This window comes from Macrobrachium nipponense, chromosome 33, assembly GCF_015104395.2.
Source record: "Macrobrachium nipponense isolate FS-2020 chromosome 33, ASM1510439v2, whole genome shotgun sequence".
Taxonomy (NCBI): Eukaryota; Metazoa; Arthropoda; class Malacostraca; order Decapoda; family Palaemonidae; genus Macrobrachium; species Macrobrachium nipponense.
In genome coordinates this window covers 27,898,995-27,926,494 of record NC_087219.1, presented here as the reverse complement: position 1 = coordinate 27,926,494, position 27,500 = coordinate 27,898,995, and the positions used below count along the sequence as shown (strand labels likewise).

The 27,500-nt window shown below is 49.9% G+C and overlaps 2 protein-coding genes across 6 annotated transcripts in view; both read left to right on the top strand.

The window, feature by feature from the left end:
- LOC135203053 (two pore calcium channel protein 1-like) overlaps positions 1 to 27,500 on the top strand; it is a 734,396-nt gene that overhangs the window by 513,917 nt on the left and 192,979 nt on the right. The gene's annotated exons all lie outside the window — the stretch shown is intronic.
- LOC135202624 (sister chromatid cohesion protein DCC1-like) overlaps positions 3,346 to 27,500 on the top strand; it is a 77,597-nt gene continuing 53,442 nt past the window's right edge. The window contains exon 1 of the mRNA XM_064232121.1: positions 3,346 to 3,496. Within this exon, the coding sequence (XP_064088191.1) occupies positions 3,480 to 3,496 (17 nt within the window). The 5' untranslated portion in view covers positions 3,346 to 3,479. The remainder of the gene's footprint in view (positions 3,497 to 27,500) is intronic.

Here is a 27,500-nt window from a genome sequence, read left to right as displayed (position 1 = left end):
ACGCACGTTTTTGAGACTTCATATAAAAAGAGAAAGTAGGATTGAATTTTTGTTTTGTTTTATGGCATGGATGTAAGGGAAAATATATTTTTCTACTGGTGCTCTTATGTGGAGAGAGAGAAACTTTTCTTTTCCCCAAGTCAGTAGTGAAGGGGAAACTTAAGTATTGAAAAATCAAATTTTGAGTACAATAATGTTTTCCTGTTTGTTGTTTAAAGAAATTCGTCTTAAGTGTATGTATATATATATATATATATATATATATATATATATATATATATATAATATGTGTGTCGTTACCTCCATTTTTAGTTCACCACTACCCTACCCAGAAATTAGTAAATGCTGGTTTGAACTAATAACAAAGAGGCCGAAAGCTGCTGTTTTATCGATTTGTTTCGTAAACTGTTCTGTCAATTACATAGCATTTTCTCTCGTTATATTCGCTTTGTTGTTGGTGTGTCCTTGGTTTGGTGAAGTGGCATGTTTGTGCTGTGTACACGTGTTTGTGTTTGTGCGTATGTATGTATTGGTGTATACTATAGATATGCTATCATTATAGTACTTATGTCAAGGTTGGTCTAATCACCGATAGACCGAACTCAATGCCATGACAATTACAGTATATTTCGCTTCTATTCTTTCATTATTTGTTATATTGGCGTGGCCTTGATTTGAGGAATCAGGATTATGTATGTGCATACGTGTGTGTGTGTGTGCGTTTTACTATACGCATGCTATCATTACGTATTTAGGTCTAGGCTGGTCTAATCACGATATAGAGATGTCATTACAATAAATCGCGGGTCTAATTACTGACAAACAGAACTGGAAATATTTTTTTCTAATCCGGGTAAAAATGTCACAGTTTAAAAAAAAGGCACATTAATCTTTCCTAGGTAGTGTTGGAGTCAAATCATAACCCGGTACGCCTCCATGTATCAACTTTGCGGCGTGTTATTCCCTACGAGCCCGTTGGGGATTACCGTAAAAACATAAACAAAAGTCTGTAAATATAAAAAAGATAATGACATCCAAGAATTAATTCGAATTTATCCATGTGACACCAATACCGGCCACCATAAAGTAATGTGACTTTTTGTTTTTTCTGGCCAAAATTGTGATTTTATTTTTCCCTGTAATTTTATTTCCGGCCACCAATATTACCACCACAGAAGACAAAGAGAAAGTTGATTATTTTTGTCATTTTTTGTTTTTAGTTTTATCTTGACTAAACTTTTAAGTGTTCGTGGCATACTGTTCAGTGCGGTCCTGGTAATCAACTTGGTAAATTCACAAACAGCTGTGACAGCCAGTTCTTTATTCCTGGCAGGTATGATAGCGAGATTTTATATTCTCTTGTTATAATGTTATGGCACAGTCTTCTTTATAGTTCCTTGCATGAGAACAAATGATCTGTGCAATGTTGTAGAAAAGCCATCTTTGCATTTTCGTGCGTTAGCCGAAGTCCAAATTATAGCCTAGTCTGGCTTGCAACTGTATCATTTGCCCCGAGGTCTTTGATAGACTAGTTCTTGTCGGTTCCTTCCCCGAATCCCAATTTCTTCATGTCTTTACTTTCATTTTTTTTTAACTTGAAATTTTCTAATTTATCTCGTTTTTATTGTTTCTTGTCGTGATACCTCAACCATTCCGTGGTTCCTGGTTCCGAAGGCTTACTACGCTAAACGCAGCTGTGGGCATGCTGTGATCGGTTCAGAGCTATCTATAAATGTAAATAGTTTTGCTTTAATAGCCTTTGTCTCCCTTATTGCTAATCTCTTTACCCAAATGACATTAATGTACTACTACATCCCATGTTATGTACTACTCTCTTTTCTAAGCTTATTCTAATCTCTTTTCAGCCTTGCTTCGTTTTGGAGTTCACTGATTGAGTGTTCGTTTTAGTCCATCTCGAAATTCATCTTCTTCTTCTTCTTCTTCTTCTTCTTCTTCTTCTTCTTCTTGTCATTACATCTAATAATCACGGCATGCGTTGCGAGAACGTGACGTAGGTACCAGAAAAAGGCCGTTGTTCGGAAATGGTGTGAGGAGCATCATTTGTTATCGGCTATTTGCTTGGGCGATCACAAGGAAAGGGGGAGGGGGGGGTGTAAAAGGAAAGTGCCTACGTCGCTCTGTAAATGATCATTATTGCTGATCATTTACTTTATCAAAATCGCTGATAAAGAGCGCGTTTGAACCTGAAGCATAACTGTTGTAACATAAGAACCTATGATAGGTCTACATGATATGCAGTGTTGAAGTTATGCCCATCTTCGTTGAACTTAGGTCTAAAGAAAGAAAGAAAATGAAGAATAATGACTGCCATGATTAAATCACGGATGAACCCAGTATGTAGGGCATTTCCTCAACATTAGCCAGAATAATTTACTTAAAATATTCATCAGTAGCAGCTCATTTAACACCCCAACAGATACGCCACTTTCTGCGTTTCCCTCTTCTCACCGTGATATCACATTCTCCATTATTGTTGGCCGTTACTAATTTATTCCTATTATTAAAAGTTATTATTTTGCTTTATTTGTGCAAGTTCATACTTTAATCATGAGTCATTCTCTTCTTGAAACACCCTTTTAGAAATAGGCTATTTAATTTCTATGACGTCAACTGTGTAACAATTGCTACATGTATCACGGAGAACTAAATCAGAAAAGCAGTAAACAGAAATACCAATACAACACCTGTGATATAAGCAAAACCTAACACATAGCATATTATAAGGTACAGATTATGCATTACTACGTGCTTGTACGAATATTTGACAAGTTCTCACGAACTATTAAACTGAATTACGATAAAATTTTAATAATTTTTGTACGTTTTCGGTAGATTAAAGGATATTTTACGATATATATATATATATATATATATATATATATATATATATATATATATATATATATATATAAACTTGAAGTGCATTAAGCCTTGAATTTTAAAACTGAAATAATTTTAGTAAGTTAATTGTCCCACAAATGTACGGTATTTTACGACAAATATATTCTGGGAATACCTAAAGACTTTAAAAAAAAACATATATACAAAATAAGAATAATTCAATAACGCCATATTATTTAATGCCAAATTTAAGAGGTACAATTTGGTAGCGTATAGACGACTGCCAATAAGTAGGAGCAAGTCCGAGATTAAACAAGGCATAATAAAAAACAATGAGACGACAAAAGAAAGGCAAATACCTGGTGTTCAATCAAGTAATATTTAAAATATGGAGCGGAAGAGTAAAGATAATAGAAATATATTGATTTGTGAGGTAATGGTCGCCTGAGGACAAAGGAAATAAGACTCATTCATTAGAAAATAGGAAAATTGGAGAAGCTAATGAGGAGCCGTTACGAAGGATACACTTCTTTATTACTAAGGTTACCTCTTTCGAAGTCGCGCCTCTTTCGGACAAAAATATTGACAGAGAAAGTTTAACATAAATAAAATCTACCATGAGTTGTATTAACAGGTATGTGCTTAAGTTTTTATTATTATAAAATCTTTAGTAGCCTTTGAAGTAATTAGGTAGTTCATTAAAGTATCAAGCCATTCGCTTGTCAACCTATCGTAGAACAAGGCTTAAGCCTGTCTCACTTGCTTAGGCCTACCTACCTACCTACTGCTGGTCTGTCCCCCAAAGCAGAAGCCAGATTAACCTAAGCAAGATTTAAAAGGTTGCTGATTTCTTATTGATTTGTATGTGTGAAATATTTGTCCGTCGCCAAAATTAGGCTATAGGGTAAAGTAAACAACTGACTGGACTAGCCAAGCCACTGACTACCGTGTTTGAGGCTACCCTCCGAAAAAGTTCTTCACAAAAATCGTAAACAATGACTTTCAACCACGACTTAGGGTAAAAAACCGCATGGTACAGGGGTGAACCATGTACGATCAATGTGTACAACCCCTAAAAAAGTACATTATAACGCGTCCTGACATCGGAGATGGGCATCAGACGCGACTTCTTGTTGGTGAGAAACGGAGCTAAAGACCCTACTCCGGTGTCAGGACGCGTTAGGGTAAAACACCACAGAAGGCCAACCCTCATCACGGCGGACGGGTCTTATTCACTCGATATTTATTTGGTGAAACAAGAATACAATTGCAACTCTAAGCATACCATTTAAAAGATTGAAGTTTCGTCAACATAATGTGATATGTGAAAGCCCCATACGAACTAAAATAAGCATGTGAGCTCTTTGTAAAACATGTTTGTTCCGATACGTAATACAAACCCTCGGTCCTTTAACAATAGGAAGTAGCTAGCGGCAGCTGGAACGGTCGTAAGCTTCGAACAAGGGGAGAACGGTAGTTAACTGCTTGTCCGATCGTCGCGCGCCGCGCGACTGGGAGGTAAACAAATCACTTTTGCTTTCGGCCCGTGTGTGGAAGGACGTGTTCGTCATCGCTCTGCCCGCTTTGTCGTTTGCTTTGAGTTTGAGTATTTGCCTCTCTTTCTGTATAAATCAGGAGTGACTGTAAGTACTTTTACAATTCTTATTGATCTTGCAATGAGTGAATTGGAAGAAATGGAGATATCGCCGCGCCCTCCAGTCGCCCGTAGAGTGTGTCCCGGGCTGGAGGGGCGTAGATGTGGAGGTTTTAGGTCATTTGTTGACGTGGACCCCCACGAGGTTTGTACTCGTTGTCGGGGGCGAGAGTGCTCCCGCAACGAGCCATGTGTCACATGTATGAATTGGTCCGAGGCGCAGTGGGTGCTGTACGAGGGCAGGAAGAGACTTAGGCCGCCCAAGAAGTCATCGGAAAGTCCAGTGACTCCTTTGGTAACGGACACTTCGTCCTCTTTCCTGCCCCCCGGCCAGCCCCCACGTTTCGCGCCTTCCCCTGCGGGGGGGGTAGCGGAGTCCTTTTCCTCTCTCGATCCGTCGAGTGTGGATGAGGGCGCCCGCTACCCGGACGTACAGCTGTACTCGGGGTCTTCCGTCCGCTCTGGGGGGGGTGTTTCTCCCCCAGGCGCGAGGAAGCCCCTCCAACTAACCCGACTGTTGCTTCCGCAGGTGTGCCATCAGCGAAGGACGACTTGGGACAGGTGTGGGAGTCGCTGGGACTGCAGGGAGTGCCCAGCATCCAGGGGTTGCTTCAACGGTTGGCGGGGTCGGCAGTGGTCACTCATGGTGCGGTGACCACTACTACTACCTCAGTGACGACACCAGCATATGAGATGCCACCGCATCTGGTGTATACGCCCCATATAATATCGGTGACACCCACGGCGGCTATACAAAAACCCATTGCTGCCGTGCCAAAGAGGACGGTGCCACCACCACCTGGATTCTTGCTTTGCCGACCCCGGACTTCCGCTGCCCAAAGAGTACCCCCCTGGACCTGCCGCCAGTGCCACGGATGACGGTGACTGCCGACAGGACGCCTGGTCTCTCCCGTGGTACCTGCCGTGCCTGCCGTACCTGTTGCCGTTCCAGCTACTCTTTCCTTTTCAGATCGGCATTCTCTTTCAGATGTTCCTGCCGTTCCTGCTGTTCCCGGACCTGTTCCTGTTGTTCCTGCTGCTGGTGGTGCTGTCACAGTCTCAGGTCTTTCCGGACAGGTGCAGTCGGGCCCTGTTGCTTCGGCAACTGCCCCGGCTCCCTCCTGGATGGAAGACCTGACGTCTGTTCTGCGGAGCCTGGCGAAGAAGAAGAGGAGGAAGAGGAAGAAGGTGTCGTCGTCGTCTTCATCGTCTTCTTCGTCGTCTGCTGCCTCTCCTTCCCCTTCGACTTCTAAGGCTAAACAGCCGAAGAAGAAGAAGGGTGCCTCCTCCCCCCCTAAGAAGACTCCTTCGGGATCTTCTAAGGGCCCGGCTCGCAACAGGCGAGCTGGGGAGCTCTTCTGCTGGTCCTCCTGTTCCTTCGGGAACGGGGCCCGTCGCTTCTTCTGCAAAGAAGAAGTCGACGGGGACCAGAGGTGCACCAGCCTCGGCTGGTGCGTCCTCACCTGGTGCGTAGCTGGGTTCTGCCGCTAAACCAGGTTCCGTCTCGGCCGCTTCTCGTTCGCGAGAAGCACCGAGTGGACGCTCTTCCAAAGAGGACCGTCCAGCCAAAGTTTTGACGCCCGAGCTCGCTCGCCGTCAAGACAGCGGCGCGGAGCAGAAGACTGGCGAGAGTCGTGCACACGACTCTCGCCAGGCCCAGTGGGCAGCGTCTCTCGCACGCGATCAACTGGCTGCTCGGGGCTGACGTGACGGTCGCTGACCGCCACGGGGTTGAGGCGAGGAAGGAGTCCCCACGGCCGCCGGTACCAGCCACGGCTGGTACCAAGCGGTTGGACGCGCCGAGAGGACGCTGGCCGGTCTCGACGCGACAGAGAGCCTAGCAGGTCACCCGTCCGCCGCTCCCGATGGGACCGGGCGGAGACGGTGACCAGCGGCAGCTCGCCTGACGCTAGAGATCGGTCTCGAGTTCTCAGCCCGAGCCAATCGCCCCAGGCGAGCGGCAACGCTAGGCCTGCTGCTCGACGTCACCGCGGGTTGACGATCAGCGCAGCCATCCACGCACGCTGGTCCTGCCAGCGACGAGGGGGGAGCGTCAGGTCTGCCTCTCTCCCGTACCTTCAACCTCCTCGGGCGTACCGGGAAGGAGCGAGGTACCGAGGAGCGATCACGAGAGGTGCGCCGCTCGTGACCCAGCTATGACGCCGTACGGCTCAGGCACGGTCTTAGGACCGACCAGAACGTACGCGCAAGTAGTTGGAGGCGACCGTCAGGGGTCTGTCGCTGTTCCTCCTTCTGAAGGAGGAGTATCGAGGGATATGCTCTTGCTGGAGGGACTGGACGGTCCTACTCCACAAGACGCTGTAACGCCTGAGATACAGAGGAACTTCGCAGAGGTCATTAAGCTGATGCGTCTGCATAATGACCTTGCGGAAGGATCGTCGCTACCACCAGCAGAGCCCACGTCCCGGCTCGAATCATTTTGGGGTCCCAAGAGGGAGCCCAAAATGATGGTGGGGTTGCCACGATCAGAACTTGCGGACTCGGTCCTGGATCAGGTGGAGAATCTCGTCTCAGACGGGAGGACTCGCTAAAATCCGGACGGTCCTCTAAGCTGCTTCCTCCTCCTCTACAGCGACAGAGGCGATTTTACGTGCCGTCGGAAGACCCGATACTGCCGAAACAGGTTAACCGGAGTTAGCGAGGCTGACTCCAGGTGTGTCCCTGCAGCAGCTCCTGTCGGAGAACCTATGGTTCTCGCAGCAGGAGGCACTTGCCCTGGAATCTACCGCTATGGCAGCATTCCAGGCAGTTTCCTGGTTGGTTGGATTTGTGGTCCCTCACAATATCCAAAGTAGCGGCCGGCGCTCCGGGAGTTCTGCCTTCGGAAGACGACGCTTCTTTCAGGAGACTGTGCCAGTCTGGAGGAAGAGCAATCTCTTACCTCGCCCATCAGACTGCTAACCTGTGGGCCAACTTGGTTCTTCGACGTAGGGACGCAGTCCTTACCCGAGTGACCAAGGGGGGGGCCGGGCGTGAGGCGGCACTCGGGCTACGAAATGGACCTCTTAGGAGTTCCCCAGCTCTCTTTCCTGGAGAGATGGTGGACGCTGCGGTGGAACGGCGGCGCACTGACGAGAGTGACCGCTTAGTCCACCAGGCAGTCTCGAAGGTTTTCTGGGCAATCTCGAGTAACTGCGGCCAAACCAAAGAGCTTGGCTAGCGCTTCCACGGCGGCGAAGACGGTTGCACCGTCCAAACCCCGTGTGAAGACTCCAGCTGTTTCAACTTCTGCTAGAGGAGGCCGCAACCAGCCCTCCCTCCCAGCCCTCCTTTTCCCCGAGGAGGTGCTGGAAATGAAGTCGAAACGAGGAGGGAAACGCTAGGGACGGCGTTCCCCCTCACCTGCTGCCGGAAGTGGGGGGGTGCCTGCGAGCCATTGGGCGACTTGGCAGCGCTACGGCGCCGAGAACTGGATAGTAGACGTCCTTCGGGAGGGATATCTACTACCCTTCGAGTCTCGGCCCCCCCCTCATCTCCAAAACCGGTCCATCTACAGACCTATGTCCGGGGATCAGCAAAGGACAACGCTCTTCGACAGGAGATCAAGACATGCTGGCGAAACGAGCTGTTAGAAAATCGTTGGAGGACCAGTCACCGGGCTTTTACAGCCGCCCTCTCCTAGTGGAGAAGGCATCGGGGGGCTGGCGTCCGGTGATAGACCTCTCTCCCCTGAACCGCTTCGTTCGCACGACGCGGTTCACGATGGAGTCGGCACGCTCAGTGCTCGACTCGATCAGGGGGTAACGGATTTTTTTCAATGCTTTCAGTGGACCTGAAGGACGCGTATTTTCAAATACCCATCCATCAGTCCTCCAGAAAGTACCTCCGCTTCATCTTTGACGGGACGGTGTACCAATTCAGGGCACTTTGTTTCGGTCTCTCAACCGCCCCACAGGTGTTCACGCGAGTGTTCACTCTGGTGTCGGCTTGGGCCCATTCGAACGGGATACGTCTTCTGAGGTATCTCGACGATTGGCTAGTCCTGGCGAGCTCCCGCTCGCAGTTGCTACAGGACAGAGATCGACTCCTCAAGTTTTTGTCGCGCGATCTGGGGATCGTGATAAACTACGAGAAGTCCGACCTCGAACCCAAGCAGAAGATGAAGTACCTGGGTATGCTGATAGATACGGTAGCAGGGCAAGTCTTTCCCGCAGACTTGCGTATCAGCAATTCAGGGAGGCAGCCGGCCGGTTCCTGTCTCGGCAGGAACAGGCCAGCACAGCAATGGCAAGTCGTGATCGGCCATCTGTCGTCACTCGAGAAGTTAGTCCCTCACGGGCGTCTTCACCTACGGTCTCTCCAGTGGAGACTAAGGGAGAGTTGGTCTCAGGCCAAGGATCCTCTTACTTTCCCGTGGCTATCACGGACAAGGTGAGGCAGGACCTAGCCTGGTGGCTCGACGACAAGAAAAACCTCTTAAGAGGAGTGCCCCATACGCACTCCCCCCCGCCCCCGGAGTGCTTCTGTTCTCAGACGCATCGACCGAGGGATGGGGGGGCGCAACACCTGGAGGAGTTGCTGACTGCAGGTGTGTGGGCGGGACCATCACGAGAAGCACCTTCACATCAATGTCCTGGAACTCAAGGCGGGCGTTCAACGCTCTCCAAGAGTTTCAGGACCCGCTTGGTGGGACACTCAGTGGTGTTGATGTGCGACAACACCACAGTAGTGGCATATGTCAACAAGCAGGGGGGGCTAGTGTCTCTTCCGCTCCATCAGTTGACGGTGCAGGTGCACGAGTGGGCCACGGCTCACTCGATAGCTGTCAGCACGCTACATTCCAGCAAGAGGAATGTAGTAGCAGACAAGCTCAGCCGTCGGGTGATCAGGTGATAGGGACCGAATGGTCTCTACACCAAGACGTGGCGGAAAGGCTCTTCAACCTGTGGGGGCGACCGGTCGTAGACCTGTTCGCCACCCGGCACAACAGAAAACTTCAGGTTTTCTTTTCAGCTGTGCCGGACCCATGGGCAGCTGCAGAGGACGCTCTCCAACACCCCTGGGACAACCTCTTCGCTTACGCCTTTCCTCCCTTCTGTCTGATTCGGAAAGTGATCAGTCGAGCGCTGGTCACTCCCAATCTCAGAATGATCCTGGTGGCTCCCAAACGACCACAAGCCGTTTGGTATCCGGACCTGCTGGCTCTTCTTGCGGACGCACCGAGAGAGCTACCCACTTGGCACAACCTTCTAGCCCACCAGCCACAAGTAGAACGGTTACCACCAAGCAGTCCAGTCCCTTCAACTTCACGGCTGGCTGTTATCCACCATCTCTTGCGAACGAGAGGCTTTCTCGTAGCGCAGCAACAGAGATGGGCTGGACACGTCCGACAGTCCTCTGCAGCTGTGTACCAGGGGAAGTGGGCCGTCTTCTGTGGTTGGTGTCGTAGACAGGTCTGTCTCCTCTCAGAGCCACTCTTCAGCAGGTAGCGGATTTCCTCGTGTTTTCTTCGCCGAGAAAGCTCCTCTCAGTACCCACAGTTAAGGGATATAGAGCCGCCCTGGCTCTCGTCCTAAAACTGAGGGGACTGGACATCTCGAATTCGTTCGAGGATATCCTTGCTAATGAGGAGCTTCGGAAGGTCTTGCCCACCCAGGGAACTCAGGCCCCCACCTGCGTGGGATGTGACTCTCGTACTTAGGAGTTTGACTCGAAGACCCTTCGAGCCACTCCGAGAGTCGTCAGACAGGATCTGACCCTCAAGACCCTCTTCTTGCTGGCCCTGGCATCGGCGAAGAGAGTAGGGAACTACATGGCCTTTCCTTATGATGTTAAACATACCAGAGGCTGGGGATCTGTGACGCTCGATTTCGTCCCGAACTTCGTAGCTAAGACTCAGAATCCGTCGATCCCTGACGACAGGTTCGAGTCTTTCACGATCCCCCCTCCCTCCTGGACTTCACCGATAATGATGCGGATGAGATGCTGCTTTGTCCTGTGAGGGCGCTACGGCGCTATCTGAAGAGAACTCGACATCTCAGGCCTGAGTGTCGACGCCTCTTCGTTAGCACTGGGTTACCAAGAAAGAAGTCTCCAAGAACACGCTTTCTTCTGGCTGCGTGAGGTGATCAGGAGAGCGTACGAAGTGATGGGTAGCGACGACATCCGTACGCTCCGTCCGAGAGCCCACGAAGTCAGAGGTATCGGACCCTCCTTAGCGTTCCGTAAGAACTTCTCCGTGGCGCAGGTCCTGAAGGCAGGCGTCTGGGCCAACCAGACTACCTTCACGTCCTTCTACCTTCGGGATATTGCCCACAAGTCCTTGGATACTTTTTCCTTGGGACCTGTGGTGGCTGCTCAACACGTTGTGTAAGCTTACCCAGCACCCGAGCAGGCAGAACAGCATCGATTCCTGTATGGACTGGGAGAATGAATGCAGTGAATGAGAGAGTGGACTGGCTTCTCTTCACCATCTTTTTTCTACCTCTACCTGTGGGCAGAGGGATACGGTCGTTACCTTGCTGGAAGGGAGTCAGATGCAGGTAAGCTATTCAACAGAGCTCCATCCTACCTCTTTAACTAGAGATAGGAGTAAATATCCACCACTTTCTCCAACAAGGGGGAGAAAGTGGATGCCGACATGAGACAAACCCATTACTTTACATTTGCTCATGTAAAGGAAAAAGTTCTTACAATGCTGGTACAAAGAGATACGCTTGCCTCTCTCTTAGTACTCGGCCCAGAGGTCTGACCATTGATCCTGCGGTGCACACCCCGATCAATCGGACAGAGGCTTGGATCCCTCCCTCGCTCTTACGACCAGGGAGGCATTCCAGGGATGGACGAACACCAGTCTGTTCATCAAAAAGACTCAGATTCCTCCCACCAAGAAGTGAGTCTTCCTATTGTTTCAAAGGACCGGGGAGGGTTTGTATTTACGTATCTGGAACAAATGACAATTTGTCGAAAATTGCATTTGTTCCGACACGGCATACAAACCTTCGGTCCTTTTACAATAGGAAGGTACTAGCGGCAGCTGGATAGGTCGTAAGCTTTCGAACAAGGGGTTCGGTAGTTAACTGCTTGTCCGACAGGCGCGCGCGCGCGACTGGGAGGTAAACAAACCACTTTTGCTTTCGGCCTGCTGGCGTGTGGACGTGTATCATCGCTCTCTGCCCGCTTCATCGTCGTTTGCTTTCGCATGATTGTGTTTTTCTTTTTCTATGTATCTAGTGAAACTGAATTGTAAGTACAATCATTTCATTGAATTCAATTGTGAATTAAAGGATCTTGGTTCACAACGCCCCTCCGATTACCCAGTGCCTGGGACTGAAGGGCGTAATTGCGGGAATTCATTTTCCCAGAATGATCCTCGGATTGGGTTATGCTCGGTGCCGAGGGGGGCGGGAGCGCTCGCTCCGAGCGTATATTGGGTTGGAAATGTGTAGATGAAAATCGTAAGTAAGTGCTCTTTTCATTTATATTTTTTTGACCTGTATGCCCGTTGCCGAACGAATGCGCTCGACACGGAAACTTATTCAGTATGAAAGTGGAATCGCAAGTACAGTATTCTTTTTCATTTCATATATTATTTTTTATTGTAGCAATACTCATTTTGGATCAGTTTCCGAGCTTACCCGGAGATTGATCCTTCCCCCTTTTTATTTTGAATGAAGTGAAATCGCAAGTGCAGTTCTTTTTCATTTTCATTTTTTTATTGAGATTGCATGTTGACTGGGATCAATGTTCCGCTATTCACGGGAATTGATCCTTCCCCTTTTTTATTTGTATGAAGTGAAATCGCAAGCGCAGTAGTCTTTCATTTCATATATTCTTGATTGCATCAATCATTATGGATCAAGGTTTCCAGAAACCTTGATCCATAAAGGTAAGGAATGAACCTTTCACCCTTGCGCTCGGTGCCGAGGGCGCGAATGCGCTCGATCCGAGCCCTTATTCTTTGTGAAGTGAATCGTTTGCAAGATGCATTTTTCATTTTTGTTGTTCCTTATTATTGATTGCATCAATATTATTTGGTTCAAGTTCCGCTCAGTCAGGGAATTGATCCTTATGCCTGGTATTCGTGCCGATGGCACGATTGCTCTATGGGCTCTTATTTCTGGGCTCAGCTCGTGTCGGCCTATGAAAGTAATCCTTAATATCATCTTTCTAGGTAAAATTATCCTAAAATTACCAGAGAAAAAACAAAATTAAGAAAATGTCAGTAAGACTGACTCGCTCACTCTTAAAAAGAAGTGTCGGTATGATATAGGGGCGAGTGTGGAACACTACCACGAGACAAACACCAATTAGAACTTCCCTATCAGAATCCCCCTAAGAGAGAGCCGATACCAACGGGCGATGCAGCCCTCTCTACTACTACTAGAGGACGCCACGGACGCAGCGCCCCTAGCGGTCATCCTTAAATTTTAGCGCCAGCGTCTAGACGCAGATTTTACTTGTGCTATATTTCTCAGGATTTATCTCGTATTCTACGATGGAACGCTCAGCAATTGCCACGGCTAAGTTAAGTAACTCATAAGTAATATTTTTTTTATCACAGTTTTATCTTCCGGGTACCAGTATTTTCCTTTTTATAGGTCATATACGGTTTCCCCGGTTGTCTCGTGGCGGCCATGCTGCCTCGTAAGAATTCCGGTCTTCCACCATACTGGGACTCTTATACTTATGGGCTTACTTTATCACGTTCATTGTTTTACATCGAGTTTAAGCTAGTTAGCCTCTTACCATTCTCTTAGCTTGGTATTTAGGGCTATTATTATTATTTTTTATTCTGGCCCAGCATCCCGGCTCTTGCTCTACATCGGCTATCGCTGGCTCCGAGTAGGCTCCTGTTTCTTGGAATAGTTTGCCTCCTCCTGGGTTTATCTTTCTCTTTTACTAAAAGTGTCTCTTCCACCTTTCGATGTATTTATTATTTTTATTTAGGGGGTTATTGGCTAGCCTAGGTGCTTGTTCCATGTATTGGTACAGCTTGGTTCACGTGGCCCTACCACGGTTGTGTTGTTCGCGGCCTAGGCCACTGGTGGTCACGTGTTCCATAGCACCTTACCCTGCCCCTTCCCTCCCTCTCGATGTAGGGAGGAGCTGGGGGACCCCTTGGTTGTCATAACAACCTCATAGCCTTCTCTCACATTCCGGAGGTGCCGGGGGGTTCCGCCAGCGGGGTATAGGGCGACCACTATGAGGTACCGGGTCTCCTATACGGGTAGTTGGTGAGGCGGGGAGGAGTAGGCCACCCCTTCCCCCTTTCCTCGCTCCCGCCGCGTTTCACCGGGACCTCCTTCCCCCCCTACCCGTTACTCAGCCACCTCCCTTACGATATGAAAGGAGCCTTCCGTCGCAGCCGGGGCCCCTTTGGTTATAGGATATTGGCTCCGCTAGCGGACAGGGTGGGTGCTATGGATGGTCGATTGCTTGCCTATACTATCTCCTTATTTCTCTCCCCCCGCTACCGGAAGGGAGCTTACCCTTACCTACGCACTCTTCTAGTAGACGGGTGGAGAAAAAAAAAGTTGGTTTTTATGTTGTTACCATGCTATGTTAAGGATATACCCTAATTTAAGATATTTTACAATGAATTGTGTATTATAATATTTATGTTAATCAACCATCCCCGCCATTATCCGTTGTGGTTTCCATTACCACCACTCCTAGTTGGTTGATTCTCGTGCCTCCGCCACTGGCGGAGCCATAGCCTGCCTTCCAACATGGTTACCACACGTATTTTAGCAGGGCTCTGGTTTTATCTAACTTTATCGCTCCGGCACCAGCGGAGCATATGTTAGGCTGTAAGTGTTTACTTTGTACTCATGTACGTTTTCACTTACAGGCTACCAACTGTCAGGTCCTCGCTTGTAATGCGACGCTGCACGACCCCTGCGGACATGACGAGTGCAGGTCTCACGCCCCATGTGCCACCTTGTTCAACGAGTCTATCGTCTGGCATCCCGAGGCCTGCACTATATGCTACGACCTGGTCGATCAGCTGGTTGGTGGGGTAAGACCATTATGAGGTTATTTATCAATTTACTAACACTTTTAGTTCGTAAGTTTGTTAACCCTGTCCGCAATTGGTAGCTAATTCAGCCTTTCTTTCAGGCTAGCGGTGAGGGAAGTTGCCCTCGCCACCCTGAAAGCGTGGGTGGGCGGCTTTGGGAAGAACGCCGCCAAGGGCAGCCCTACATATTGGACAAGAAGCTGGCCATCCAGATCTTCCCTGCGGGCAAGTCGACGGGCTACGTCGACCCCTTGTCCGCCAGCGCCCCCGTGATAGCCGCCATCCAGCAAGAACTCCAGCAGTCGTTGGGGTCGGAGCCGCCCAGGAGTCAGTTCCAGACGTCGCCGGCCTGGACCTGAATCTCGAGCCGATGGCGGTAGTGAGTGAGGATTTGTTGGTTGAGGTAGGTTTGTCGGGCGCCCAAGGTCTTTCCTTGGCCGCTCCTGGATCTTCTCCTGTCCCTTCTTCTTCGCCTCTTTCCAAGCTTTCCGGGATCCGAGATCCCTAGCCGCACTCCCGCTCTCTCTGTACCTCCTAAGGAGAAGGGAAAGAGAGAACCGAAGACATTGTCTAAGACGACTTCTAGGAAGTCGTCTTCGTCTTCTTCGGCTAGGAAGTCATCGACTTCTTACGCCGACGCGGTGAAGGCTAAGCCAAGCTCTTCACAGTCGAAGAGCTCCGAGGCAAGGCTTCGAGGAGAAAGCTCGCGCTACCTCCGAGTCGTTGCCTTCTCCCGCCTCCGCTGCCCCCTCTCCGGCTATGCCGGCAGGGGTGGCAAGCACCAGCTCCTGCGTTCCTTCTCCAATGTCTCACCAGGAATGATGGAGCAGGTAGGAGTGATGATTGGTTCCCAAATCTCAGCTTTGGGAACACGTTTTGAGCAGATGTTCGCACAATTGTCGAGCACTCTGTCTCAAACTGGACAGACGGTCCAGGAACTCTCGAATAGAGTAAGGGAGAATGAGGATCGGATGGTTGGGCTATCCCAGGCTCCTCCCCCAGTATCCCCTGCTTCTAGCACGGGGATTCTCCAACTCCCGTCTTACGACTCCTTGCCAGCTTTCTCTATGGAGAATCCATGAGAGTAGCGGCCTACGCTCCCTTTAAGGACGGGCATGATTTCGATCCCGGAGTTTGGCACTCGAAGGATTGAGGTCTTCGAGTTCTATCCTCCGGGTCTGTCACAGCCTTCATCGGGTATGCTAGGCTGACTCCAACGGCTCTTACAAGGGAGGACAAGATCTCGAAGGAGTCAGTCCTCTACAGTAGAGATCACGCCCAACGGGAATGGGTTCACTGCCTTGAGGACTGGGAGTGTACTAATACTAAACTCCAGGCCTATAAGAGCCCCTTCACTATTTTCGCCACGGAATAGAGGAGGTCTCTCTTCCGTTCGCCACGAAATGGTGGAGAAGGCTCTTCAGGCAGTCCTCAAGGATGAGCCCGTTCCACAGTTGAGAGAGTCGGAGTCCACTTCTCCACTCTTTCCCGCCTTCGGAGAGTTATGGGGAAAAACCACCTGCCAGCCACTTTCACGCAGGGTAAACTCAAGCCGGACTGCGCTATGGACCAGTTCGGTGAGAAGTTACCTAGGCTGCCGGACTCCCCTAATCCAGGCATAGTTCGATGCGCGAACTAGGGTTGGCAGGGTCCCTTAACTCACTCATCGTCACGGAAATGGCTGCGCTATCTTACGCGAACGAACCGCTATCAAAATCCTAGCAAAATCGCAATTTCAGACGGTTCTGTTAGACGCTTTTGACTTCTTCCAAGCCAGGAAGAACTGTCGGAAGCATGTTCTTCAAGAGTGCACCATCAGGCACGAGCCTAATAGACTCTTGACTTGCCAGCATGATGGGGAGCGGATCTCTTCCCAGAGTCAGCAGTGAACGAAGTCCACCACGAAGCTGCTAGACTCAACCAGAGCCTTAGAGCTAGGTGGGGTATTTCCTCTAAGAGGAAACAGGAATCCGTTCCCACTGCTGGAAGAAACCAAAGAAGGCTGGTAGGAGGTTCCAGCCATATAAAAAACTCCAGCATCAGCAGCAGTTTGTGCAGGCAGTCCCAGTCACCCAACAAGGACCAACCTGCTACATCTAAGCAATCTCAGCCTTTCCTCCTGGTGCCCCAGCAATCGCAACCTTCGACTTCCTATGCTATCTCGCCTGCCTTTAACCCTGCTTATGAGGCTCAAGGCTACTCTCAAACGAGGTGGGTAGGCGAGAGGTTACTTTCGTCACCGTGGCGCAGGAAGGGGCACAAGGAGTAACAGTTCAGAGGAGGGCGTGGTGGCCAACCCGCCCATCAGCAATGAGGCTCCCCAGGTAGGAGGGAGGCTGTTCCTCTTCCGCCACAGGTGGGGGTTCAGCAATTGGGCACAGAGCATAGTGTCCAAGGGATTAGGCTGGAGCTGGATCCAAGATCCTCCTCCAATCAAATCATTCCATCAGGTACCGTCAAAGGAATTGATAGATTACGCGGAAGAACTCCTTCAGAAAGGAGCTATTGCGAGAGTCAAACATCTAAAATTTCAAGGTCGCTTATTCAGCGTGCCAAAGAAAGGCTCAACAAAAAGAAGGGTAATCTTAGACTTGTCAAAGCTAAACTCTTTCATTCGCTGCGACAAGTTCAAGATGCTTACCCTCTCGCAAGTAAGGACCTTACTTCCGCGTGGAGCCGTCACATGCTCCATCGATCTTACAGACGCATACTATCATATCCCATAGCAGGCACTTCCGCCCATTCCTAGGATTCAGGCTAGGAAGTCAGACATTCTCATTCAAAGTGATGCCCTTCGGGCTGAATGTAGCCCCCAGGGTATTCACAAAGATAGCAGAAGTGGTTGTACAACAATTGAGAGCTCAGGGAATCATGGTAGCGGCATACCTCGAACGATTGGTTAATCTGGGCACCAACAGTCGAGGAATGTCTCAAAGCTACCGGAAAAAAGGTAGTTCACTTTCTGGAACATCTGGGGTTCCAGACAAACAAAACGAAATCCAGACTTGTTTCCGGAATCTCGTTTTCAGTGGCTAGGAATCCAATGGGATTTGTCCTCCCACAATCTATCAATTCCAGTAGCCAAACGGAAGGAAATAGCAAAATCTGTCAGGCAATTTCTCAAGTGCAAACAAACGTCAAGAAAGAAACCGCAGGAGAGAATCCTAGGGTCTCTTCAGTTTGCTTCGGTAACAGATATCCTTCTGAAAGCAAGGCTGAAAGATATAAATCGAATTTGGCGGTCAAAAGCAAACTCCAAATATCGAGACAAGTTTGTCAGTAATCCCACAGATCCCCTCCGCAACCAACTACGGCCTTGGTCAAAAGTAAAGAACTTAGCCAAGAAAGTACCCCTTCAATATCCCCTCCAATGTTAACCATTCACACGGACGCATCCCTGTCCGGGTGGGGGGGATACTCTCAGTTCAAACAGGTTCAGGGGACTTGGTCAGTTCAATTTCGCCAGCTTCACATAAATGTGTTGGAAGCAATGGCAGTATTTCTTACTTTGAAAGAGACTGCTTCCCCCGAAAAAGTCTCATCTAAGGCTAGTTTTGGACAGTGCAGTGGTAGTTCATTGCATCAACAGAGGAGGGTCCAAATCCAAACATGTGAACCATGTCATGATAGCCATCTTTGCATTAGCAAGCAAACACAAATGGCATCTATCTGCCACTCATCTGGCAGGAGTAAGAAATGTGATAGCAGACGCCCTGTCCCGGTCAGTCCCTCTGGAATCAGAGTGTCTCTGGACGTCGGGTCATTCCAGTGGGTAAGCCGGAGAGTCCCAGGTCTCCAAGTGGACCTCTTCTGCCTCACAAGCAAACCACAAGCTCCCTTGCTATGTGGCCCCCAACCTGGACCCTCTGGCTTATGCCACGGACGCCCTGTCGTTGGATTGGAATCAAATGGAGGAGAATTTATGTTTTTTCCTCCAGTGAATCTCTCTTGAAAGTCCTAGACAAACTAAGGTCTTTCAAAGGGATAATAGCTCTGATTGCACCGAACTGGCCCAAGAGCAACTGGTATCCACTTCTTTTGGAATTGGGTCTCCGACCTCAACGGATCCCCAACCCCAAACTATCACAACCAGTACAATGAGGACTGTGTTCGCTTCCTCAGGAACTCTCCAGACCCTAACTTTATGGACTTCATGAAGTTTTGCGGCTAATAAAGATGCTGACATTGACCCACAGAATATTCTCTTCCTAATCAGATAAAAGGGAGTCAACCATTAGACAATATGACTCAGCTGTTAAGAAATTAGCATCTTTCTTGAGAGAATCGAACACTACACCATGACAGTTAATTTGGCTATATCCTTTTTCAGATCTTTATTTGAAAAAGGTTAGCAGCTAGCACGATTACCACTCATAAGTCGGCTTTGAAGAAAATCTTCAAGTAGGTTTTCAGATAGATTTGACTGAATCTTATTTCACATCGATCCCTAAAGCCTGTGCTAGACTTAGACCTTCTCAGAGGCCTACTACAGTTTCATGGTTCTTAAATGATGTTCTCAAACTAGCTTCGGTGATACTGACCACTCATCTTGTACATTCATAATGCTCCTGAGGAAGACATTATTCTTATTAAGCCTAGCCTCAGGAGCGAGAATTTCAGAACTGTCGGCTCTATCCAGGGATGCGGGTCATGTTGGAATTCCTCCCATCAGGAGAAGTTTCTACTTGCTCCGGATCGTAGCTTTTTAGCCAAAAATGAAGATCCATCTTGCAAGGTGGGCTCCTTGGAAGGTTATCCCACTTCCACAGGATCCTTCTCTCTGCCCAGTATCAACTCTTAGAGCATTTCTATCTCGTACTTCTTCTAGGTCCTCTGGTGCTCTCTTCATGAGAGAAAAAGGTGGTACTTTGTCAGTTAAAGGTATTAGCAGCAAATCCTTTACTTCATTAAACAAGCCAACCCGCCTGAGTCATTCCCAAAAGCACATGATATCAGGGGAGTAGCCACCTCTATTAATTATTTCCAACATATGAACGTTTGAGATCTTAGAGTATACTGGATGGAAATCCCCGACAGTCTTTAAACGGCATTATTTAAAGTCCTTGGAATCTTTAAAGTTTTCAGCAGTAGCAGCGGGAAACATAGTTTTTTCCCCTGATACTGCTTAGTAGTTTGTAGTATTAATCCAGGTCTCCTTTCTACCTACTTCAACCAACATGCCTCAACCTATCACCAGGCTACTCATCATCATAGCCTTAGCCGTTGTGTGTTGTAGTGGTTTGTCCCTTATTTTTTTGCTAGGGACAACCACCCTTGTACTGATATGTACTTCAGTGGTCCTACCCTTATTTTTATGCTAGGATAGGCCACAATATGTTTGTATAAAATTCTCCAATTGGATTTGTGATAACTTCAGTCACAATGTGTTTGTACATATTTGAATTAATTGTATTAGTTGTTATTAATGAGGAATTGAGTGTATCTACCCTTATTTTTATGCTAGGGTAGGCACATGTATGTATATAATTGTACTATATGTTCTAATTAAGTAAATTCAAACATTTCCTTATTTTACATGCATATTTATGATTTTTGTTTGGACTACCTTTTAAGTACTTAAGTTTACTAACATTCTGTTATTGATTACTGTAATAAGTAGTTTAAGTACTTAATTTGTATGCTGTTATTTGATTTACTTATATTATATCCATCATTTTAATGTGTTTTTTCATTTTTCCCTTTCCCATCTTGTCTGTTTCTCTGGTACTCTTTCATAGGTCCGACACGAGCTGAGCCCAGAAAAGGGATTTGACGAAGGAAAAATCTATTCTGGGTGATTGGCTCGTGTCGCCCTATGAAACCCATCCTTTTTATGGTTTGTTTTCCCCCCCCTTGCAGGACAAGATGTATTTATGTTTTATTTAAGGATGACCGCTAGGGGCGCTGCTGTCCGTGGCGTCCTCTAGTAGTAGTAGTAGAGGCTGCATCGCCCGTTGGTATCGGCTCTCTCTTAGGGGGATTCTGATAGGGAAGTTCTAATTGGTGTTTGTCTCGTGGTAGTGTTCCACACTCGCCCCTATATCATACCGACACTTCTTTTTAAGAGTGAGCGAGTCAGTCTTACTGACATTTTCTTAATTTTGTTTTTTCTCTGGTAATTTTAGGATAATTTTACCTAGAAAGATGATATTAAGGATTACTTTCATAGGGCGACACGAGCCAATCACCCAGAAATAGATTTTTGCCTTCGTCAATCCCTTTTTGTTGTTGGGTAACATGGGGTACTGTGCGGGGGTGGGGAACGAGACCCCCCCGCTCAGTTCCCACAGATGGCTCTTCCCCTTAGGGGGGGGGGGAGGTTATCGGCGTTCTTTTCCTCGCCCGACCGTCCGAGCTGCGAGCGCGGGGGAGGGCGCTCGGTGCCCGATGTACAATTGTATTAGGGGTGGTCTTCCACTCGTTCGGGAGGGAATCAAACCCCCGCACGAGGGGATTTCCCCCCCATTAATCGCTACTACTATTATTTCCGCAGTGCTACTGCCACGAGAGTGGACCTTGGTGAGGTATGGGCGTCCTTCCAATTGCAGAGCGTGCTGGTGTCCAGGGGCTGCGGTTCTATGTCTGGCCTACTGCGGTCACCCATGGAGTGGTGACCACGCAACCAGGTGACGACGTCCCTCCTCACCTGGTGTACTCGCCTCACGTGGTAACAGTCTTGCCTACAGCCGCTGTGAAGTGCCGTTCGCCGTACGAGAGGGGGGGCGTGCCGCCGCCGCTCGTGGTTGCCGCGCTGCAGCGACCACACTTCCGCTGCCCTAGAACTCGCCCCTGGACCTGCCGCCGGTACCAGGATGTTGCTGGCTGCTGCTCCACTTCCTTGTGTTTCCGTGCTGCCTGCCGTACCTTGCCGATTCTGGGCTGACTGTCATGCAGTTACTGCGCTGGCTGTCGCCTGCTCGCTGGCTGTTTCCTGCCGTTGCTGCGCTGGCTGTTCCTGCCGTTGCTGCGCGGCTGTCCCTACCGATGATGTGCTGGCCGTGCCTGCTGTTCCTGAGATGCCCATACCTGCTGATGTCGTCCCTGTTCGTGGTGGTACTACCCCAGACTTTGGCGTCTGTCTGTACAGGTGCGTCCGGGCCCTGTGGGCTTCGGCTACAGCAGCCCCGGCTCCGCCCTGGATAGCAGATCTTATGTCTGTCCTGAGGAAGCTGACGAAGAAGAGGAGGAAGGTTGTCGTGGTCGTCGTCTTCATCTTCTTCATCGTCGTCGGCCGCCGCCTCTTCCCCTTCGACTTCTAAGGCTTTACAGCCGAGGAAGAAGAAGGTCGCCTCCTCCCTCCTAAGAAGCTTCCTCGGGAGCTTCTCGGGACCCGTCTCACCTCGGTGGGACGGGAGGGTTCCTTCCGCTGGTCCTCCTGCTCCTTCGGGAGCGGGGACCCGTCTCTTCTTCCGCAAGGAAGAAGACTACGGGGACCAGGAGGGGTGGTACCGGCTAACACCGGTACTTCCTCGCCTGGTGTCAGTGGTTCTGCCACTGCATCAGGGTCCGTCTCGGCCTCCCGTTCGCGGGACGGGTAGGTACCGAGTGTACGGTCGCCTACCAGCGACCGTGCAGCCAGGAACCAGACCTCTGAGTCCGCTACAGCGTCAGGTTCACGGCACGGGGCGGAAGACTGGTGACAGCCGCTCATTGCGACTCTCACCAGACCAGCTCTCCACTCTCGCGGTGGAACAGCTGGCTACCCGGGGACGTGACGGTTCCACGACCGACACGGGCTGAGGCTGGAAGAGGTCCTCCCGTTCGCCGGTGCCAGCCACGGCTGGAACCAGCGACGTGACGTGCCGTGAGGACAAGAACACCGGTCTCACTGCGACAGTGGAGCCTGCAGGTCGCCTGACCGTCGCTCTCACAGAGAGCGATCGGGTACGGCAACCAGCACCAGCTCTTCTGACACTCGAGATCAGTGCCGCTGTGCTCAGTCCAGCCGTTCTCCACAGCGAGACGGTTCGACCAGGCCTGCAGCTCGATCGTCACCGCGGGTTGACGATCGCCTGCAGCCCTCCAAGCCTGCTGGTCCTGCCAGCGAGCGACGAGGAGCGTCAGGTCTGCCTCTCCCGTACCTTCAACCTCCTCGTGTTACACCGGGAGGAGCGAGGTATTGAGGAGTGATCGTGAGGGGTGCGCCCCTCATGATCCCACCACGACGCCCTACGTGCCAGGCACGGTTCTTGGACCGGCCAGGACGTATGCGCAAGTGGATGGGGAAGACCGAGAGGGCTGTCGCTGTTCCCCCTTCTTAGGAGGAAGGTTCTCGGAATATGCTCTTGTTCGAAGGGCTTAACGGTCCCACTCTGCAAGATGCTGTGACTTCCGAGATCCAGAGGAACTTTGCCGAGGTTACGGCGCTGATTCGTCAGCACAATGACCTCGGGGAAGGATCGCCGCTCCCACCAGCAGAGCCACGTCTCGGCTCGAGTCGTTTTGGGGCCCGAGAGGGAATCCAAATCGACGGTGGGTCTGCCGCGATCGAGCTTGCCGACTGGGTTGAGCCAGGTAGTCTCCTCGTCTCCGGACAAGGAGGCTCTCTCGGTTCTGGACGGTCGAACAAGCTCCTTCACCTCCTCTACTGCGACAGAGGCGTTTCTACGTGTCTTCGGACATCGTATTTATATATCCCTTCGGTCCTCCTGAGGTTTCGACCTCGACGAGGACTGGAATGAGTCGGAGCGGTATCGGCTCTCTCCTGTCAGGTCTCGATCAGCCCCAACCAGACGACGTTCACAATGGAAGGACGGCATTCCCCCTCACCTGCTGCCGGAAGTGGGGGAGTGCCTGGCCAGCCATTGGGACCCGGTCCAACAGCAGGCGTACGTTCCAGGGACATCGAAGGACGTAGCATTGAGACAGGAGATCAAGACCATGCTGAGCAAGAGAACTGTAGAAATCGGTACGGATCAGTCACCGGGCTTACAGCCGACTCTTCCTGGTGGAAAAGTCTACAACAGGCTGGCGCCCAGTGATAGATCTCTCTTCCCCGAACCGGTTGGTTCGCCAGACCCGGTTCACGATGGAGACGGCACGCTCAGTGCTCGACTCTATCAGGGAGAACGATTTCATGCTTTCAGTGGACTTGAAGGATGCGGATCTACAAATACCCATTCATCAGTCCTCCAGAAAGTACCTCCGCTTCATCCTCGACGGGACGGGTGGTACCAGTCAGGCCACGTTGCTTCGGTCTCTCAACCGCCCCACAGGTGTTCACGCGAGTGTTCACTCTGGTGTCTGCTTGGGCCCATTCGCACGGGATACGTCTGATGAGGTATCTCGACGATTGGTTAGTCCTGGCGAGCTCCCGCTCGCAGTTGCTACAGGACAGGGATCGACTGCTCGAGTTCTGTCGCGATCTGGGGATCGTTCTGAACTTCGAAAAGTCCGATCTCGAGCACAAGCAGGATGATGAATACCTGGGTATGCTGATCGACACGGTAGCAGATTCAGGGAGGCAGCCAACCAGTTCCTGTCTCGGCAGGAACAGGTAGCTCAGCAATGGCAAGTCGTGATCGGACACCTGTCGTCACTCGGGAAGCCAGTCCCTAACGGGCGTCTTCACCTGCGGTCTCTTCAGGGAGACCAAAGGAGAGTTGGTCACAGGCGACGGATCCCCCAAGCCTTCCATGGTCACTGACACAGGAGGGTGAGGCAGGACCTAGCCAGGTGACTGGACGACAGGAACCCCAAAACCCCTTAAGAGGAGTGCCTCCGGGCACTCTCCCCCCGGACATGCAGCTGCTCTCAGACGCATCGACCGAGGGATGTGGTGCACACCTGGAAGAGTTGCGGACTTCAGGAGTGTGGTACGAGAACGACAAGCACCTTCACATCAATGTACTGGAACTAAAGGCAGCGTTCCTTGCTCTCCAAGAGTTCCAGGACCGCTTGATGGGACACTCAGTGGTGTTGATGTACGACAACACCACGGTGGTGGCTTACGTCAACAAACAGGGGGGGCCTAGTGTCTCTCCCGTTGTATCAGTTGACTCGGCAGGTGCACGAGTGGGCCGATGGCACACTCAATAGAGCTGTCGGCACGCTACATTCCAGGGAAGGAATGTAGTAGCAGACGACGCTCAGCCGTCGGGATCAGGTGATAAGGAGCCGAATGGTCTCTACACCAGGACGTGGCGGAAAGGCTCTTCGACCTGTGGGGGCGACCAGTCGAGGATCTGTTCGCCATCCGGCACATCAGGAAGCTCCAGGTGTTCTTCTCGGCCGTGCCGGATCCATGGGCAGCTGCAGAGGACGCTCTTCGCCTATGCCTTTCCCCCGTTCAGCCTGATTCGCAAGGTGATCAGTCGAGCACTGGTCATCCCGAATCTCAGGATGATCCTGATGGCTTCCAAATGGCCACAGGCCATTTGGTATCCGGACCTGCTGGCTCTTCTCGCAAGAGAACCGAGAGAGATTCCCCATTGGCACAACCTTCTCGGCCAGCCACACGTCGAGCGGTACCACCGAGCAGTCCAGTCCCTACGTCTTCACGGCTGGCTGTTATCCACCTTCTCTTGCGTACGAGAAGCTTTTTTCGTAGCGCAGCAACAGAGATGGCTGGAAACGTCCGTCAGTCCTCTGCAGCTGTGTACCAGGGGAAGTCGCCGTCTTCGGTGGTTGGTGTTGTTAGACGGGGCCTATCTCTTCTCAGAGCCAATCTTTCAGCAGGTAGACGGATTTCCTCGTTTTTTCTTCGCCGAGGAAGCTCCTCTAAGTTCCCACAGTCAAGGATACAGAGCCGCCTTGTCGCTCCTCTGAAACTGACGGGATTGGACATCTCGAACTCGTTCGAGATCTCCTTGCTTAGGAGCAGCTTCCAAAGGTCTTGCCAACCCAGGGAACTCAAATGACCCTCGTCTTGCTGGACCTGGCATCGGCGAAGAGAGTACGGGAGCGTCATGCAGATAATGATGTGGATGAGATGCTGCTTTTGTCCTGGGAGGACGCTACGGCGCTATCTGAAGAGAACTCGACACCTCGGGCCTGAGTGTCGACGCCTCTCCGTTAGCAAAGGGGTCAACAAGAAAGAAGTATCAAGAACACTCTTTCGTCCTGGCTGCGTGAGGTCTTCAGGAGGGCGTAGGAGGCTGATGGTAGTGACGACATCCGTACGTCCCGTCCGAGAACTCACGAAGTCAGAAGTATTGGCCCCCTCGTTGGCGTTTCGTAAGAAACTTCTCCGTGGCGCAGGTATGGAAGGCGGGGGTCTGGTACAACCAGACCACCGGCAACTTCCTTATACCTCTTGGATATTGCCCATAGGTCCTTGGATCGGTTTCCTTAGGACCCGTGGTGGCTGCTCAACACGTCGTCTAGCTAACCCAGACCCTAGCAGGCTGAACAGCATCGAGTCCTGGTGTGACTGTATGAATAGATAGTGATGAGAAAGTGACTGGCTTCTCTTTCTATCTTTTTCTTCCCTCTACCTGTGGGTAGAGGGATACGCTCATCACCTGCTGGATAAGGACGAGATGCCGGTGAGCTATATGACAGAGCCCCATCCTATCCCTTTCACGAGGGATGGGAGCAGAATATCCACCACTTCCTTCTACAAGGGGGGGAAGTGGATGCCTACAAGAGTCAAAAACCATGACTTTTAACTTTGCTCCTGTACAGGAACAAGTTCTTACATTGCTGGTACGAAGAGATACGCTTGCCTCTCTCTTAGTACTCGGTCCAGAGGTCTGACCATTGATCCTGCGGTGCACACCCCGATCAATCGGACAGAGGCTTGGATCCCTCCCTCGCTCTTACGACCAGGGAGGCTTCCAAGGTTGGGCGAACACCAGTCTGTTCACAAAAGACTCAGATTCCACCCACCAAGAAGTGAGTCTTCCTATTGTAAAAGGACCGAAGGTTTTGTATGCCGTGTCGGAACAAATGACAATTTGTCTAAAATTGCATTTTTTCCTAACTATACAAACCTGAGGTCCTTTTACACATAGCCCCACCTCATGCCACCCCTCACTCTGCAGTTTTTGCTTGGGCCAAAAGCAAAAGTGATTGTTTACCTCCCAGTCGCGCGCCGCGCGCCTGTCGGACAAGCAGTTAACTACCGAACCCCTTGTTCGAAAGCTTACGACCTATCCAGCTGCCGCTAGTACCTTCCTATTGTAAAAGGACCTCAGGTTTGTATAGTTAGGAAAAATGCAATTTTAGACAATTGTCATTTTTCCTAACTATACAAACCTGAGGTCCTATATAGTCCCTCCTCATGCCACCCCTCACTCTGCGTATTTTGCATGGGCCAAAAGCAAAAGTGATTTGTTTTACCTCCCAGTCGCGCGGCGCGCGACGATCGGACAAGCAGTTAACTACCGTTCTCCCCTTGTTCGAAGCTTACGACCGTTCCAGCTGCCGCTAGTACTTCCTATTGTTAAAGGACCTCAGGTTTGTATAGTTAGGAAAAATGCAATCGACAAATTGTCATTTTCAAGTCAGTTTTGAAATCCAATATGGCGGCTACGTTTTGCATGGAAGGTTCTGATCAGTGATGGCCACCATCTTTCCCCAGCCTTCCCAGCACTCATTTGAACAATTGTTAGCGTATATATGTAACGTTTATTGATCTTACTCAAGATTGCAGTTGTATCAGCACAATTAAAACAACATTTTGTTGTCCTATTAGTGAAAGTATGAAACTGTTATTCCCGGGGTTATGGTTTGAACTGAATTCATTCTTACCTTGTAATCGGCGGTTTTTATCCTTACTGCCATCACAACTGAAACTCCACAGTGCTTATTTGATTGTTATTATACACATTTTGGTCTCAGTTCACTCCACATTGCACTTTACTGTTACTGTTGCTGGTTCCTAAGCGCGCGCGCCACAAACACAGTTACGAACAGCAGACGACGAAACTGCAAAGTTTTATTCCCTAAATTGTTTACTTTACTCGTTATTTAGTTTAAATTTACTTTGTTATTTAAACATTTTTAATTTAATTCATGTATATTATCCCCTTTTTTTGCAACCAAATTACCCCGAAAAAA